At 52.0% G+C, this 16,949-nt stretch overlaps 1 protein-coding gene across 1 annotated transcript in view; it reads right to left on the bottom strand.

Annotated features, from left to right (window-relative positions):
• Positions 1-2,990: 2,990 nt before the first annotated feature.
• The window catches only part of RUFY1 (RUN and FYVE domain containing 1), a 53,455-nt gene continuing 39,496 nt past the window's right edge, over positions 2,991-16,949 (bottom strand). The window contains exons 12-18 of the mRNA XM_069468574.1: positions 14,662-14,759; positions 12,579-12,698; positions 11,498-11,627; positions 9,434-9,528; positions 6,647-6,695; positions 4,867-4,944; positions 2,991-3,541 (exon numbers count right to left, since the gene is read on the bottom strand). Of these exons, the coding sequence (XP_069324675.1) occupies positions 3,398-3,541; positions 4,867-4,944; positions 6,647-6,695; positions 9,434-9,528; positions 11,498-11,627; positions 12,579-12,698; positions 14,662-14,759 (714 nt within the window). The 3' untranslated portion in view covers positions 2,991-3,397. The remainder of the gene's footprint in view (positions 3,542-4,866; positions 4,945-6,646; positions 6,696-9,433; positions 9,529-11,497; positions 11,628-12,578; positions 12,699-14,661; positions 14,760-16,949) is intronic.

Here is a 16,949-nt window from a genome sequence, read left to right as displayed (position 1 = left end):
AAAAAAAGTTTAAAAAAGTTTAGGTGTATGTTTGAATTCTCTAGAAGTTAGTGACTACTAAGGCAGCTTTTGGTAGCTTTGGTACGGGCATCTGCTGTGAATAATTCTTGCTTGAACATTTGTTCCTTGGCCATGGAGGTGTGAGATTGGGAGAAGAAAATGGGTGTGAAACTTTTATCTGAACAGATAAAAATGTCAGGCACAGTGGCGGGAACATGTATTTGTTTTTATTAACTATTGGAAAGTGGTCTTGAAGTAGGGAGGTAGTATTCTACTTTATTGTGTGTGCAGATGAGAGCTAAGGCTCAGAAGTGAAGTGAGCTAGTCCAAATTGGAAACAAGGTACAAATAACTAACACTAGAAGAGTTTGGGGGTAGTGAGTGGCATGTAGAGACATCTTTCTGAAAAAAATTTGGCTGTTTATTTTTGAGACAGTCTCCGCTCTGTTGCCTGGACTAGAGTGCCGTGGCGTCAGCCTAGCTCTCAGCAACCTCAGACTCCTGGGCTCAAGCGATCCTTCTGTCTCAGCCTCCCGAGTAGCTGGGACTACAGGCATGCGCCACCATGCCTGGCTAATTTTTTCTGTATATATTTTAGTTGGCCAGATAATTTCTTTCTATTTTTAGTAGAGACGGGGGTCTTGGTCTTGCTCTGGCTGGTCTCAAACTCCTGAGCTCAAATGATCCTCCCGCTTCGGCCTCCCAGAGTGCTAGGATTACAGGCGTGAGCCACCGCGCCCGGCCTCCGTTTATTTTTTATTTCAGAATATTACCAGGTACAAATGTTTAGGTTATGTATATTGCCTTTGCCCCCCCAGCCCCCAGTCTGAGCTTACAAGCATGTCCATCCCCCAGACAGTGCGCATCACACCCATTAGGTGTGAATATACCCCTCCCCTCCTCCCCCTTCCCTGACACCCAATGAATGTTACAACCATATGTGCACATTAGTGTTGATCAATTAATTCCAATTTGATGGTGAGTACATGTGGTGCATATTTTTCCATTCTTTTGATACTTCATTTAGAATGGGTTCCAGCTCCATCCAAGAAAATAAAAGAGGTGTTAGATCACCGTTGTTTTTTGTGGCTGAGTGTTGAGCCTAAGAATACTGAGTTATAGAAATGCCTCCTGTATTTCTGGAGACGGAATTTGATTTCAGAAGTCAAATAAGGCTTTGCCTTAAAGAAAAAATAAATATGTTAGTTTAAAAGCTGCCTTGTCTCAGGAGGGCTTCTCGTTGGTCAGTAAAAGCTGCACCTCAAAGAGACAACTGTAAACTGGGCCTTTGGTTCTCACCTGTTTTGAAAGACAAGGCAGGCCTCCCTTAGAACCAAAGGTTGTGGGAGCTGACAGGCGAAGACCCCGGAGATGAGAGCTGATCAGATAGATATGCTAATGCCCAAGCCGGGCCCAGACGGAACCACGCGGTTGAAGTGATTAACACAAAGCACAGCCCATGTTGACTTCTGGGATCATCTCTGTCTCCAAGAACACAATCACCGGAGCCAAGATGTCTCTGTTTGTTGCTAAAGTAATAGCCTTATCATAAGACTTAGAAGTTTGCCCCAAGACGATTTTATAACTCATCGTTCCCCTAGTTAGAGTTAAAGGATCTGTAGTAGCCTTTTAGGAGACTTTGACCCTAAAGCAAACTGCCTGTTAGTATGAAAATCCCGTTGCCCTTGGCAACCAGAGCCTGTATCTACCCTATATAATACCTGTGTGGAGTTTCAGTCAGGGATCTATTTTATGCGGGTAAAAATATATCCATCTGGATACCTTCCTTTATCTATTTTCATAAACCTTTACTTTATAAACTGTATCTTTGGCTCTGTGTATTATTATTGCCATTATATTATTTTTTATTTCTGTTTCCTACTATTTTTTTCATCTTTTGCGATGACCCCTGCCTGAGAGACCTGATCGGAAGAAAAAACCTCTTTGTGGGGAGCGTAGCTAACTCCCCGCAGCTGAGTAGAACTCCATGGTATACATATACCCCATTTTATTAATCCATGCACGTATTCATGGGCACTTGGGTTGTTTCCACATCTTTACAATTGCGAATTGTGCTGCTATAAACATTTGAGTGCAGACCCTGCTTGAGATTAACTGAACCTCTTTTGCTGCCATGTGCTTCCCTAACAGGCTTTGAAAACCTGCTAGAACATGGCTCTGGGGCTGAGCAGACTTAGTTTTGAAGTCTGGCTGCAGTTTTTAAGCTGTAGGATTCTGGGTAAATTCTGGGAACTAGCCCTGCTGAGCTTTCCATACTTCCCATCCTTAAGACATGCTCAGGGGAGAAACGTGGAATCCGGGCACAACAGCATGAAGCAGCAGTGGGAGAGCCCGAGAAGGCAGGAGAGCCAGGATTCACTCAGGCCGGGGCTCTGAGCAGGGCGTCAGTCTGGAGGGGCGGGGGGGCGAGGAAGGGTGGGGCCCGGAGACTCCTGTGGGGATATTAATATAATGCTGCTTGCTTCTCAGGCCACTGACTCCTCTGGGCGGCAGGGCTGCAAAGGAGGAAGACTTGGAGCCAGTCTCAGCACTGCTTTTGAAATTAGAAATGGCTGCCTGGCAAGTGCTTCTCCACAGGTGTTTCCATCTATAATCCACTAAACTCCCAACACACACAAGTGAACTTTCGAGCTCTGGTGACAGGCTTGAGGTTACTTCCTCTGTGTCCACTAATAGTAGGCTGACCCTTGGCGCATGTGGGTGGGGTACAGTCCAGCAATGCCAACAGCTTCACAGCAAACCTTCCCTGTGGGCCTTCAGTCTTGGGACTCCATGAGGGGTGCTCTGAGGCCCCTAAGAGCAGGCTGGGGGTGAGAGCCTGGCAGGTTCCTGGGAAGTTGACAAAAGCTCATTTTCTGCATGCAGAGTAAAAAATAAACGATTTTTATTGTAGGGCCAACAATAGGTATTCACAAGGACACGAAATGGCAAATCTCTGGACTGAAGCAGAGAAGGCACTGGCAGACCCTGCATGGTACGGAGCACTGCGCACAGACCACAGTTGGCTGGGGTGGGAGTGAGAAACATCACCAACAAGTAGCATTGCAGTAAAATAGGTTACTTCTTTGAAAAGGGAAAGATCAGTAGCAAAATCATGGGTTGCATCTGAACCAAAGCCAGTGACGTGGAAGCGTCTCGATCCCGAGGAGTTAATCCCACAGGAGGAACGGAAAGGCGTCCAGCTTCCAGTTCCTGAATGCTGTCTTCCGGGGCCAGCAGCTCTGGCGAGGACCACATTCCTCTTTTGATTCTCTCAGGAACCCAATTTCCCAAGCTCCTGGTGGTCCCGGGAGACCCAAGGAGCGGGACACCATTCCCGAGGCTGCCTGCTGCCCCAAGGTCAACAGGCTGCCGCCCCTGCAGGCAGCCTCTGCGCTTAGGAGGCCACGGAGGAGCAGCGCTGCAGGAGCAGAGTGTGGCAGCTGTCGCACACACGCACTGGCTTGGGGTAGGAGGGCAGGGCCAGCTCATTGCTGGAGCAGGTGTTGCAGAAGATGTGACCACAGTTGCGGCAGTGGTGCTAGAGGGCAGAAAGGCAGCGGTCACAGGACCCCAGGAAGAGGGATCTGCACAGCCTCCCTGTTCCCCTGACATTTACAAGCTCAGTAAATGCTTTAACAACCCTCCCCCAAAACACAGCACACCACTTACCTGAAGCGCTTTTTTTTAAGACAGTCTGGCTCTGTCCGCCCCAGCTAGAGTGCAGTGGTGTAATCGCTCACTGCAACCTTAAACTCTTGGGCTCAAGTGACCCTCCTGCCTCAGCCTCCCCAAGTAGCTAGGACAGCAGGCATGTGCCACCATGCCCCTTTAATTTTTACATTCTTTGAGAGACCAGGTCTCACTATGTTGCCCAGTCTGGTCTCAAACTCCACACTCCTGGGCTCAAGTGATCCTCCCACCTTGGCCTCCCAAGGTGCTGGGATTATAGGTGTGAGCTGGCAACAATGCAAGTTTTATTGTATTTCCTAACTCAATGAGTGGGTAATTTGAATTACATAAAGAGCCTGGTTCATGGCGGGGGTGAGGGGGGAACGGGGACGATGACGACGATGACAACTCTTTCACTATAATTTATAAACGGGGCTGCCTGGGGCCTTGTGCACTGGGTTCCTGGGCACCTGACCGGGCACCACAGATGAGCACAGGCACAGCCTCTGCTCCTGGCCCTGCAGCCCCGCCCTCAGGCCAGACCACGGGCTGTTCGTGCAGGTCCAGCCCAGCCTCGGAGACAGGTGCGCTCCCAGAGGCAGCCCTAGGAGGGTTTTTTCCTAGCTCTGAACCTATTTATTGCAAGGCACTCACTGACTACAATTTTGGCTTCCTCTTTCCCACAGAGAGGCTGCTCCTGGGAGCAGATGAGACCATGGATCACACGGTAGCAGGTGGGGTGGCACTGGCAGTGTGACAAGCATCCCCCTTCCCTTCAGTAATTCCTTTAGCTCCTGGTTTTGCTTGTGAGCTACACCCAACTCCTCCCTTGCCGGCTGGCTGTCTTGGTGGGATCCAAGGGCGGGCACAGGACCTGAACCGCAGGCCACATGGCCAGAGGCAGGTTCCCCAGGGGCAAATGCCCTGCCCCGGTCACCAGGGAGTTTATGGTGACCTGCTGTCTTATACAGGTTCCCCATAAATTCTCTTTTTGCCCCAGTTGGCCAGTTTTTGGTCCCACTGTGTACAGAGGACTTCCAGTGATACACTCACCTAGCGCAGTCCTGAAAGGGGCCGGCAGGGGCCCGCCAGAGCCAGAGAGCCCCACCCGGCCTGGCCAGGGCTCTGCAGCCGGAGGGGAGCCCGCAGGCAGCAGCCCAGGCGCTGGGGGGGGCAGGGGCGCGGCCTACGTACCTTCCTCCGGGAAATGGAGAACTCCTTTTCACACTGCTTGCAGTGTGTTGCTTCGTCATCTTTCAGCCAAGTATGGCCCTGAAAAGGAAAGAACACTCTAGAAATCCATTTTATTTCTCAGGCCCTGATGTTCGCAGGTGTTCTGGCTACAGCCATTGTCCCCATGGCCCCTGGTTTCCTTCTGACTTCCTTCTCACTAGCTGTGGCCTTGAGGGACAGTAATGAAGGGGCCCTTCCTCCTGGCTTGACCAGAGCTGGAATCCATGTGTTCTGGCTCCACCCTCTTGACTTCCTGGCCTCACACGTACCCACCAGGCGAGGCAGGTTCTCCAGCGTTCTGTTAGCCTGAGACGCACACCTACTCTTTCCATAAATTCCCCATGGTTGAGGTAACTGGAGGCAGGTTCTGGTTCCTGCCACTTCAAGCCCTGGCTGAGACACCATCCAAAGAGACTAGCTGCCCTGGCAGCAGGGAGAAGGCCCAAATCTGAGCACGACTAGAACAGCTGGTGACAAGAGATCCCTGCAGAGAGACAGTCCGTGTGCGGCAGGGCCCGAGGAAGCCCTTCACATGGGCCAAACCCTGAGCCTCACACAGCCCGGGAGGCAGGTGACCTGCATTCATGGAAGAGGCAACCGAGGTCTGGAAGGTGACTTTTGGGAGGCCTCTCTTAGGGGAAACCAAGACATGGGGTTGATTCAGCCTTAGGGACTGAGGCGTCCAGAGAGGTCACAGGCATGAAGTGCTTGTCTGGCTCCTCAGCATCTGCTGGACCTGATTCTCTCGATGACAGACCCTCACGACCGAGCTCCAGGGGCACGCCCTGGGATACTAGCACGTGCCCAGGGTGTCTTCCTCACTTCGAAGAGCTCCAGTGGCTCTGAAGTCCTGTTTTAGGATTCCTATCTTCCCCCTGGTGCTGTCTGCTGTGGTTCTGTGCAGACGCTTCCGTGCAGCGCCAGGGACGGGTGACGGGCAGAAGCTTTCGGTCTATAAGGGAGGATTAAGCCGATGTTGCCTAGAAGTCCAGGCTGTTGTCAGCTGCTGTGACAAATTTGCTGCCTCTACCCACTGTGCACTGGGGAAGACACCCAGAGGTGCCCGGCGTCTGCTCTGGAGCGCGTGGAGGCGCGGTGCGGACGGCTGCTCTCTTGCTCTCGGCGCCGCCGCACCGCAGCGGGGAAGCTCCTGCCAGCAGACAGCCCCGGGGCCAGTGGCCCTGACCACCCACCTCCTCGCCCACCCCCCTGCCTCCGCAGGCCTGCCCACGGGCCACCCGAATGCTCTTCCTCTTGGAGTGGAAGGCATCATTCTGCCCCCCGCCGAATGGTCCAGAGACTTGGCCCAGGACAGGGTTTGGCTGTGCCACAAATGGCACAGGACCCTAGAGTGGGGCTGGCTGCCCTGTGGCCCCTCACTTGGATGGGAGGGTCTGACTCTCACTGTTTTAAAAAGATCCCTAGATCTCGCTCTGCCGCCTCTGCTTCCTCCTTCAGGCTGCCTGTCACCGAGGCCCATGTTCGCACCACAGCCGATGGCAGAGGGACTGCCGGCGGAAGATGCAGGTTCCAGCTCCAGCCCTGCCACGTGTCAGCATCGCCATCCCAGCCCAGGGACGTGTTTCTGACCAGCATTTTGCTTGTCTGTAAACGTGGCGTCACCACACTGTGTCCACCGCCTGCGCCCACCCGGCTGCTGCGCGAGAATTAAGGGCACGCAAGGCATCGGCGCAAGCTGACGGTGATGAGCAATTCTCACGCTCGTGACCACCCCCAGTACCTTCAGTGCCTTGTTCACTTCTTTTATGTCTTCCATCTTCAGCTTGGACCTGAAAAAAGAAAAAAACAAGACCGTTTTATAGCAGCGAGAGAGGCTCTAAAACTCGAACAGCTAGTTCCAGTGGCCGTCTGCCTTTGTGAGAATAGGATTTGGGAGGACAGCCATACTTGAGTTATTCTAAAATGCTCCATCTGTTTACATCCCAGAGTCACCATCACACTGGCTCACGTGTCTGCTGGGCTCTGAGGCTGAGCCTGGGGACTGCATCTGGCCGGAGAACAGACTATTTAGCCCTGCAAAGGTTTAAAAAGATTTTGAAATGGTTGCATTCATTTAAAAATTGAGGCTGATCTCATAGAAGCCCAGGTCTCTGGCTTCTCTGAGCCTCCGCTCCCGCACACAGCAGGCACTCGCAGCGGGCCGCTCTCGCCTGCAGGAACCTGGACCCGCAGCATCCCCGGGCCTGTGCGCCTGCCGCCTGCTCAGTCTCGAGGGCCAGATTCCACACACACGTCATCTGTTCTTGCTCCTTCTCGCTAGTGTAAGAACAATTCCTCAGTTGTCCACATGAGACAGGACTGAACATGGTCTAAACTGGCAAAACTAAATCAAACAAAATGAAATACTATGTATTTGTAATTTAGGGGAACAGTCTGAACCTTTCTTCAAAGCTGAGATTAGTCTAACCTGTGTCATTAGACTAGACAAAGTGTCCAAATGGCATGCCTCTGGGGGACACAGAATAGACTTCTAAGGGACGGATTAGAAAACCGAGTGTCAGGGTGTTTAGGCAAAACCCTGCGGTCCTTACTAAAGATTGCAGGCAGCTCCCTCCCTCCCTGCCGGCTGCAGAACTAGGCTAGCAGGCTGCTAGGATCAGAGGCTGCCAGGGGACAGGCCCTGGGCAAGCAGGTCAAGATGGCAGCCTGAACATCTAAGAACTTCTCTGGGAAACACAACTTGGGAAGCATTCAGATGTTCTCAGGATAAAGAAACTGGAAAACTGTTTCTGTAGATAGTGGCAGGGTCTGAGAATAGACATTTGCCTTCGCCGTCATCACAGCGTGGGCTTGCAAGAGGAGGAGGGGAAGAGGGGACAGCACAACTCCACGGGTGGTCCTGTCTGGGAGCGTGTGCCGGACACTACAACACCCACACTCGACTGGGAGGGTCCCAGTCGGTGGCCAGCAGCTCAAGTTGGGATTCTGAAGCCAGACCAGGCAGCAGCACTGGGAGGCCACGAAGTGCAATGGTGCATTTTAAACGTCAGAGACTATCCACATTTTTGAGGTCTGTCATCCAGTAGGACTCTGCCTCACTGTCTGTCCAATGTGAAGAGGACAGGCAAGAGAGAAATGGTGCTGAACACGACTGCTGCAAACCCAAGAAGCCAGCCCACGGCGGCCTGTGGCTCCATGTCTCCCTGTGCTGAGCGTGGGGACAGACACCTGGCCTCGCCCTGCTCAAGGAGCTCCACCCAGAATGGTGGCGGGGCCAGAGAGTGGCCCAGGGCGGGAGGGGACTGAGCGGCGAGACCGAGCTGGTCTAGAAAGATCCGGGCAGTGGGAGAGGATGGCGCGTGGGCAGCACCTGCAATAGGCAATGGGAAGACCCTGGGCACCGTCTTGTTCCTGTGGGGCCAGACCCAGCTGGCAGGAGATACTGACAGGAGAGCAAAGGTGGCGATACAGGCCGATTCCTGATGGCTGCTTTTGCTTAAGCCAGTCTGAACTGGATTTCTTTCTTTCTTTTTTTTTTTTTTTGAGACAGAGTCTCGCTCTGTTGCCCAGGCTAGAGTGAGTGCTGTGGCATCAGCCTAGCTCACAGCAACCTCAAACTGCTGGGCTCAAGTGATCCTCCTGCCTCAGCCTCCCCAGTAGCTGGGACTACAGGCATGTGCCACCATGCCCGGCTAATTTTTTCTATATATTTTTAGTTGTCCAGCTAATTTCTTTCTATTTTTAGTAGAGATGGCGTCTCGCTCTTGCTTAGGCTGGTCTCGAACTCCTGAGCTCAAGCGATCCTCCCGCCTTGGCCTCCCAGAGTGCTAGGATTACAGGCGTGAGCCACCGTGCCCGGCCTGAACTGGGTTTCTATCACATGCAACCCAGAGCCCTGACTCAGGAGAAAAGCTGCCCGCCCGTGTTTGAAAATGCGGTAGCCACACGGGCGGACGAGTTCCACAGTGTGCAGTGCGACCCACTTCTAGGGCCAGGTATGCCGAGCAACCTGTCTGCACCGGGGCCCTGGGGATGGGAGCTGTCGCATCAAAGGGGAATACAACTACCAGCTCTACACTCCAGCCGCACGGGCTGCAGAGGCAACCTCTGGGGGACACAGGTGTGCCACCCGAGAAGGGAAGCGGCTGTGCTACAGTGGGGCTGGGACTGGGAGAGCGGTTCCTCCGTGGCAGGCCAAGTCCCAAACCACCCCGCCCCCCGGCCCGCTGCAGGCTGACCAAGCAACCCGCTCGCCACTCGTCCCCTTAGGGCCTAGCCAGTCAGTGAGCATGAGTGTTCTGGTCACTAGAAATGAATATGCTCAGTGAATTAACTAGTAGCTGACTGGCATCCTCATTTGGTCGGCAGAAGTCAGTGGGGGCCCGGCTTCCTGGGAGGCTGCCTTGACCAGTGGGCCCCCCCCCCCAATGGCCTGCTCTCCTCCTCCCCACAGGAGACCGGTCTGGGGCCTGAGCGATGAGGTAGGTGTGCAGACCAGCGTGACCTGCTCCGTGGCGGGGAGGCCAGAGCTGCCTGCAGGTGGCAAGCGAGGGCAGTGTGTCCTTACTGGCTGAGGTGCAGTCCCATTTCCTGGAGGGCTTGTTCCTGCTCGTCACAAACCTTCCGTAACTCTGCCTTCTCATCCTGGAGCTCCCGCAGTTCCTACAATGAATAAGCCAGACGCTTGACACAGAACCACAAGTCCTTTTGTTTTTTTTTTTAAGGTTTAGTAACCAGAGCAACGAGCAGATCTGAATGTTTTTCAAGAGCAGAAGGCATTCCAGGCAGGGTTCCTGCATGGATCACTTGTCCTTTGTTTCTCAAGAGCAGGCCGCCAGAAGGCGAGCACCACAGGAGTGGCTCTGCATCTGGGGACAGTAACGTGGGATGGGACAGCTGCATTCGTCAGCCACACTAAAAACACTTACCCTCACAGGGCAAATGAGGCTCTGCCTATTTGAGCTTCTAATAAAAGGTGGATTAAAAAAAAAACCAGATAGCTATCTCAAAAATCTGTAGGTGAACCTTACACAAAATCATAGAAAGTTTGCATCAGCAAAGGCTAGTTTGAAAGGTGGCTTTTTTGTGCAACAATGAAAAGGCTATGTTTTCGGAAAGGGCTGGTCAAGGGTGAGGAAGGCCAAGACTTGGGACCTCATTCACGGCCTGAGAGCGCCGAGAGCCTGTGTGGGCTCGCCAGACCACGTGAGGGGCCGTGCACAACAGCGCCGACCACAGTGCCGGCGGGCGGGGAGCAACAGTGGGGTTAGGCCCGGGTGGTGGGCAGCTCCCCCCCGCCGCCCCAGTGCCTCTGACCAGCCCTGCCAACACCAGGCACAAGGAGGCAGCGCACGCCTTACTGATGATGTCACACACTGTTCGGTTTCTTTTGGCGCGGGGCGGGGGTGTGCGTGTGTTTCACATCTTGGACCGACGCATTGTGAGGCAGAATAAAGGGGGTATGTTCCGTGCAGTGGCAGAACTGACAGCCCTCTGCCCTGTCCCCGCCCCTCCCCGGAACTCCAGGAGCTTTCCACGGAAATCGAGAGCCTTTCTTCAGGAGGGTCCCTGGAACCCAGGGGTTCGAGGCTGCAGTGAGCTACGACTGCGCCACTGCACTCCAGCCTGGGCCACAGAGCGAGACCCTGTCTCTTAAGGAAAAAAAAAAGCCCGAGGGAAGCCTCTTGTGGGCTAGGCAGCTGGAGTCAGCGCTGGGAGCCCGGGCAGAGGGCGCGTCGCCCCCCAGGGAGGAGCCAAGGAGGCCAAGGACACCCCTAACAGCAGACCGGGCGCAGGAGGTCCTGTGGGATTCTCGGAACCCTCCTGCCTTCTGGGAAGACAGCCGACGACTTTATATTAGAGGAGAAGTTTCGGGCTGCGTGAGCTTCCTGGGAGGCCCAGCTGCACAGTCACACGGTGCCAGGCTCACACCCACTTCGCCCCCCGAGCCCATGGCATTCAGGCCGCGCCTTCAAGAGAGATGGGGCCTTCAGAGGACTGAGGAGACGCTCGGGTTCAGTCTGCTTCCAGGGACGGCCTGACATTGGGCAGAGTGCGACCCACCTCCAGGGTGAAGGGGGCCTGGCATTTGGTCAAAAATGTTTACTGGTTACCCCCAATTTCCTCTCTTGCAGGCCTACCACCCGGCTCCACACAGTGCCAGGGACCCCCTGAAAGCGAAAGGATCCTGTCCCCCGACAGCTTCCTGTGGTGCTCAGAATAAATCCACATCCCTTCCCCAGCTTACAGGGCCCCGGAGGCTCCCTGCCCCAGGGCTCCTTCCTCTGCCCATCACAGTCCTGCCCGGCGTCCGCCCGAGAGGCGCTGTGGCCAGAGCCGCTGCACGGCTGTCCCCGGCTCCCCTGCTGCTGTCTCCCCAGGCCCCTGCCCACACTGTGAGGGCGCGCTCCTGTTTCAGTCTCTCGGTAGCACTCACCCTGAGTTCATCTTTTGGCTTATGGTTCATGGTGTGTCTTTGCCTTCTCATCCCAGAGCAGAAGCTCCCTGGGAGTGGACCAGCATGCCGTGCCCTGCACCGGGCTTGGTGCAGGGAGAGGGCCTGCTTGGGTATGGGCAGGGCTTTCTGGAAACTGCTAGATGCTCTTTTTCTCCCAAGGACAGGCCACCTTACCTTTTTTAGTCCTTCTACTTGTTGTAGCTCTGTTCGGAGCAGAGAGGAAGTGTCTTTCTCATGCTGTAATTCTCTCTGAAGAGCTTGTCTTTGCTCTTTTTCTGATTTCAACTCTTTCTCTAGACTTGAGCTGTTTTCCCAAAATGAACTTGTTAGTCTCAAAGGATGATTTTCATAAAAGATCCACAATCCACAACCCAATTCACTGCGCAGGACATGGGGACTCTCTCCATTGCCACCATCTCCCAGGGCCCCCCTCCCCCAGGCCCGCGGCACCGGCAACAGCGGGCGCAGGCGGGAGGGTGGGGTGCCGACGCCGAGGAGGCCAGAGGACCACTCAAGGACAATCCTCTGAGGTGCAGACTTGGGGGGAAAGAAAGTTCAAAATTTATTCTGCCTTTCACAGCCCTCGGCCAGCTGACAATGGAGGATACTGGAGGAAGATCAGGGGGGAGCTCGGCCAGAACCAGCTGCGGAGCCCGGGGATGCCGCGCCGGAACCTGCTCTCTCACAGCCAGACGGCGGGTTAGATAGGGTCTTGCTCTGTCGCCTGGGCTGCAGTGGCGTCACTGTAGCTCACCGCAGCCTTGGGCTCTGGGACTTGAGCGATCCTCCTGCCTCAGCCTCCTGAGTAGCTGGGACAGGCGTCAGCCACTGCACCCAGCTAAAGGTAGCTTTTTTGTTCGACACCGGAAAGGCTCCCCGCTACTCGGGAGGCTGAGGCAGGAGGATCGCTTGAGCCCAGGAGTTGGAGGTTGCTGTGAGCTAGGCTGATGCCACGGCACTCTAGCCCGGGTGACAGAGTGAGAGTCTGCCTCAAAAAACAAAAAAACACTGGGGAAAAAAGCTATTTTTCTGGAAAGGGCTGGTCAAGGATGAGGAAGGTCATGACCTGGGACCTCCTGCATGGCCCGAGAGTGGCAAGAGCCTGTAGGCTCGAGGAGGAAGCTCACTGGGGGATGACATACTGGCCTTGCAGGGTACACGATCTGCCCCCAGTTCTTTCTGGAGATGAGAGGAAAACTCCTTCCCCGCCCCTCCCAGGCCATGTCCCCCGCCAAGGCGCTGGCGGTGGCCGTACCATTGCTCGTGCAGCTGGGCGAGCTGCAGCTGCAGGGCGCCGACCTTCCTGCCCAGCTCCTGCTGCAGCCTGTGGCTCCTCTCCTCCGCCCCCTTCCTGGCGCCCTCCGAGTGCTGCAACCTGCACAGCGACACCAGCACACGCCCGTGAGCCAAGGCTCGGCGAGGAAAGGGTCCCTCCTCACAATTTAAGGAAGGACTTTTGCAAACCTTTGCTGGCGTGAATTTTTTATTTGAAAATTAGCACATAGCGAAATGGACGCTTTTGCGTGTATAGTTCTATGAGTTTGAGCACGTGTAGAGATTCGAATACACTACAATCAGGATGTAGAACAGGTCCATCACCCCAAAACTCTGTACACTGCCCTCTGTAGTCACACCCTCCCCGCTCCCAACCCCTGGCAATCTCTCGTCCGTTGTGTGACACTATGGCTTTGGCTTTTCGAGAAGGTCATATAAATGAAATTATATTTTATACAGCTTTTTGAGACTGACCTCTTTATGAGAATAATGTCTCGGAGAACAATCTCAGTTTTTGTGTGTATCAACGGTTCATTCCTTTTTGTGGCTGGGTTGTATTTCGTTGTACAGATGTGCCACTTGCTTATCCACTCGCCCAGTGAATTGGGGTCGCTTCTTGCTTGGGCAGCTATGAACAGAGCTGCTGCAAACATTTCTGTACTAGTTTTTGTGTGGCCGTAAGTTTAATTTCTCTTTGGGTCATATGGTAAGAGGATGTTTAGCTTTTTAGGCAGTTTTCCAAAGCGGTTGCACTATTCTGCATTCCCACCAGCAGTATCTGAGAGTTCCCACTGCTCTGTATTCTCATCAGCACTTGGTATTGTCATTTTAAAAAAACTTAGCTGTTCTAACAGATGTGCAGTGGAGTTGCATAGTGATTTTGATGTGCGTTTCTCTAATGGCTAATGAGGAACACCTTTTCATGTACTTATTTGCTGTCTGTATGTCCTCTTTGGTGAAGTGTCTGTTCAAATCTTTTGTTCATCTTTTTAAATTAGATTGTTTGTTTACTGTTGAGTTTTAAGAATTCTTTATATATTCAGGATACAAGTTCTTTGTCAGACATATGATTTGCAAACTTTCTACATATTTATAATTTGCCTTTTTATGCTCTTAACTATGACTTTCACAGAACAAAGTTTAAAATGTTGATAAAGCCCAATTTATAAAGTTTTTCTCTTATGGATCATGTTTTTATACTAAATCGAAGATTTCTTTGCCTAACCCAAAGTCATGAAGATTTTTTTCCTATGTTTTCTTCTAAAAGTTTTATAGATTTAAATTTTATATTTAAATTTATGATTTATTTATTTTTTTTAAGAAAGAGGGTCTTGCTGTGTCACCCAGGCTGAGGTGCAGTGGCATTATCACAGCTCGCTATAACCTAAAACTCCTGGGCTCAAGGGATTCTCTTGACTGACTCAGCCTCCTGAGTAGCTGGGACTACAGCAATGCACCACCACGTCCAGATAATTAAAAAAATTTTTTTTGTTAAGACTGGGTCTTGCTATGTTGCCCAGGCTGGTCTCAAACTCCTGACCTCACGTAATCTCCCTGCCTTGGCTTCCCAAAGTGCTGGGATTACAGGCATAAGCCACAGTGCCTGGCCTATGATTCATTTTGAGTTAATTTTTGTATAAGGTGTGAGGTGTAGATTGAGGTTCTTTTTTTTGAATATGGATGTCCAATTGTTGTAATATCATTTATTGAAAAGACCATCCTTTCTCCATTGAACTGCCTTGGCATCTTTGTAAAAAGCAGTTGGTCATACTTAAGTGGGTCTATTTTTGGGCTCTATTCTGATCCACTGCCGACCTGATATTTAAATGTGACAGTGACAAGGAGCTCACTGTGTAGTTCCAACCCCCAGACAGGACAACCCGAGGCAGCAGTCCAAAGGCGGAGTGCATGCTTAGGCAAGGCCGCCGATGCCTGTTCTCACTGGGCAAAACCGTGGACCTGAAGGACAGTCACCCCAACGCATCTGCACTTCTGAGAGGGAGCCTCCAGGCACAGAGAACGCTCAGCACCGTCTAGGGAATATCTGCAGGGGCAGTGATTACCTTTCTTCCATTTGTTTCATGCTGGACATAACTTGATTGGTTTTTCCTTCAAAAGATGTGATGGCTTCATCCTTCTGCTGCAAGCTGCTCTCCGCACTCTACAAAAGCGAGGGAGAAGGTTCACACTCCACCTGTCCCTCACCCCCCGCCTGCTGGATTACAAATGGGGTTTAACTCTTACCTTCGTGCTTTTCTTACTCTTTTCCAAGAGTATTTCATTAATTGCTGCTCTTTACTAGAGCCCTGGAAGACAAACTGGGTCAAGGCTCCTGGCTTTGTCCACAGAAAGAAAGGCAAAGAGGGAGGTACTGGGGTGTCCGCTCCTTTCTGACGAGGAATTCCAGAGGCAGGTCAGACCCGGCGCTCCTGAGCGGGCCCCATGTGCCAGGCACATCTGCTAGCTCACCCGACCTGAAGGGTCGGCGCGACGGAGATGTCGACCCCCCCCTCTCCCATTAAGAGAGGGAGGCCCAGAAAGAGCAAGCGGCCAGCTGAAGGTCAGAGAGCAAGTGGGGGCTGGGGCTGGGCTCACACCCACATCTGCGTGACTGCAGGTGTCCAGGCTTTTGGCCTTGACAGTCCCGGGGGGGGGGGGGGGGCCCGTGTGCTCCTGTGCGTTTACAACAGACTCCCTGAAACTAAAAGGATACAGAAAGGCCGACGAAAGAAGTCCTAATAAATGCCCAAGAAATGACAGACTGCATCCTCTGATCTTCATGTAACAAAATTACACATTAACAATAAAAGAATAGCCAAAAACAGCTCATGTCTGAAAACCAAATAGCTCATTACCACGAACTACTGAGCTAAAAAAACAAACCGGAAGGGAAATTATGAAATACTTAGAGCAAAAAGACAACGCAAATGCTAAGTGACATTTCACTGTATAGAAAACGCCATGAGAGTCGGATGCGCCACAATTCCACGCTCCACCGAAGGCAACGGCACTGCCAGCAACGTGCCACGCCCGACTGCAGGGTGCACCTCCATTTCGGAGATGCTCAAATGATAAAACCCGAGCAAAGCAGAAATTGAAGGGAACTTCTTTATCGTAGTAAAGATTATCCAGCAGACATCTAGTAAGCATTATACTTCAATGGAGGAACTTTTTAGACGCATTCCTTTTAAGATCAGAACTATAAATTTGCTCATTATTTCTACTAGTGTTTAATGTAGTCCTTGAGTCCCTTGTCTATGCTATAAGAAGTGAAAAAGAAATTAAGTACAGAAATTTAGAATGAAGAGATTAAACTTTATTTGTCAATGATCCGATCGATCACATGCAAAACCCACAGGACCAGCAGACAAGCTGTCAGAACAAGGTGCTGAGCAAGGCTGCCAAATACAAGGCGAACCCGCCAGGACGGCAGCGCGGCTTTGCACCAGCCAGACCCAGAGAAGGAAGCAAAAATAAAGCACCAGCCACACTAACAACGAGAACTACAAAGAATCTAGGAATTCACCTAGAGAAAATGCAAGACCGTTACGGGGTATAAAAGGACCAAAAAAAACAAAAACAAAAACAAAAAAAAAGGAGTATCAGAATAAACAGATAGCTAACCCATGCACTTGTATGGAATGACTTTGTAGAATAGAGAGGAAAATTTTTTTCCCAAATTAATCTATAAATTCAATGTAACCTCATTTAAGAAATTCAGTTGGCGCCTGTAATCTAGCACTCTGGGAGGCTGAGTGCGGGAGGATTGCTCGAGGTCAGGAGTTCCGAACAAGCCAGAGCAAGAGCGAGACCCCGTCTCAACTAAAAATAGAAAGAAATTATATGGACAACTAAAAATCTATAGAAAAAATTAGCTGGGCATAGTGGCGCATGCCTGTAGTCCCAGCTACTCGGGAGGCTGAGGCAGGAGGATCGCTTGAGCCCAGGAGTTTGAGGTTGCTGTGAGCTAGGCTGACGCCACGGCACTCACTCTAGCCTGGGCAACAGAGCAAGACTCTGTCTCAAAAAAAAAAAAAAAAAAGTCTACAAATAGGTAAGTCAAGAGGAGGGGGAAAAAAATGAAGAGCAAAGAGGGCAAGCTTGACCTCTGTTATGGGTTGAGCTGTGACCCCTCAAATTCATATGCTTAAGTTCTGACCCCCAGCACCTCACAACATGACCTTTTAGAAACAGGGTTGTTATAATGTAGTGAGTTAAGATGAGGTCACACTGGAATAGGGTAGGCCCTTAATGCAATAGGAGGGGAAATTTAGACACAGACACGCACACAGGCTGAATGCTGTGTGAAGATGATGCCGGCAGAGATGGGGGTGATGTTTCTCCAAGCCAA

The sequence above is a fragment of the Eulemur rufifrons genome, chromosome 5, assembly GCF_041146395.1.
Source record: "Eulemur rufifrons isolate Redbay chromosome 5, OSU_ERuf_1, whole genome shotgun sequence".
Taxonomy (NCBI): domain Eukaryota; kingdom Metazoa; phylum Chordata; class Mammalia; order Primates; family Lemuridae; genus Eulemur; species Eulemur rufifrons.
The sequence above is the reverse complement of the archived record's forward strand: the minus strand, read 5'-3'. Positions and strand labels throughout refer to the sequence as shown.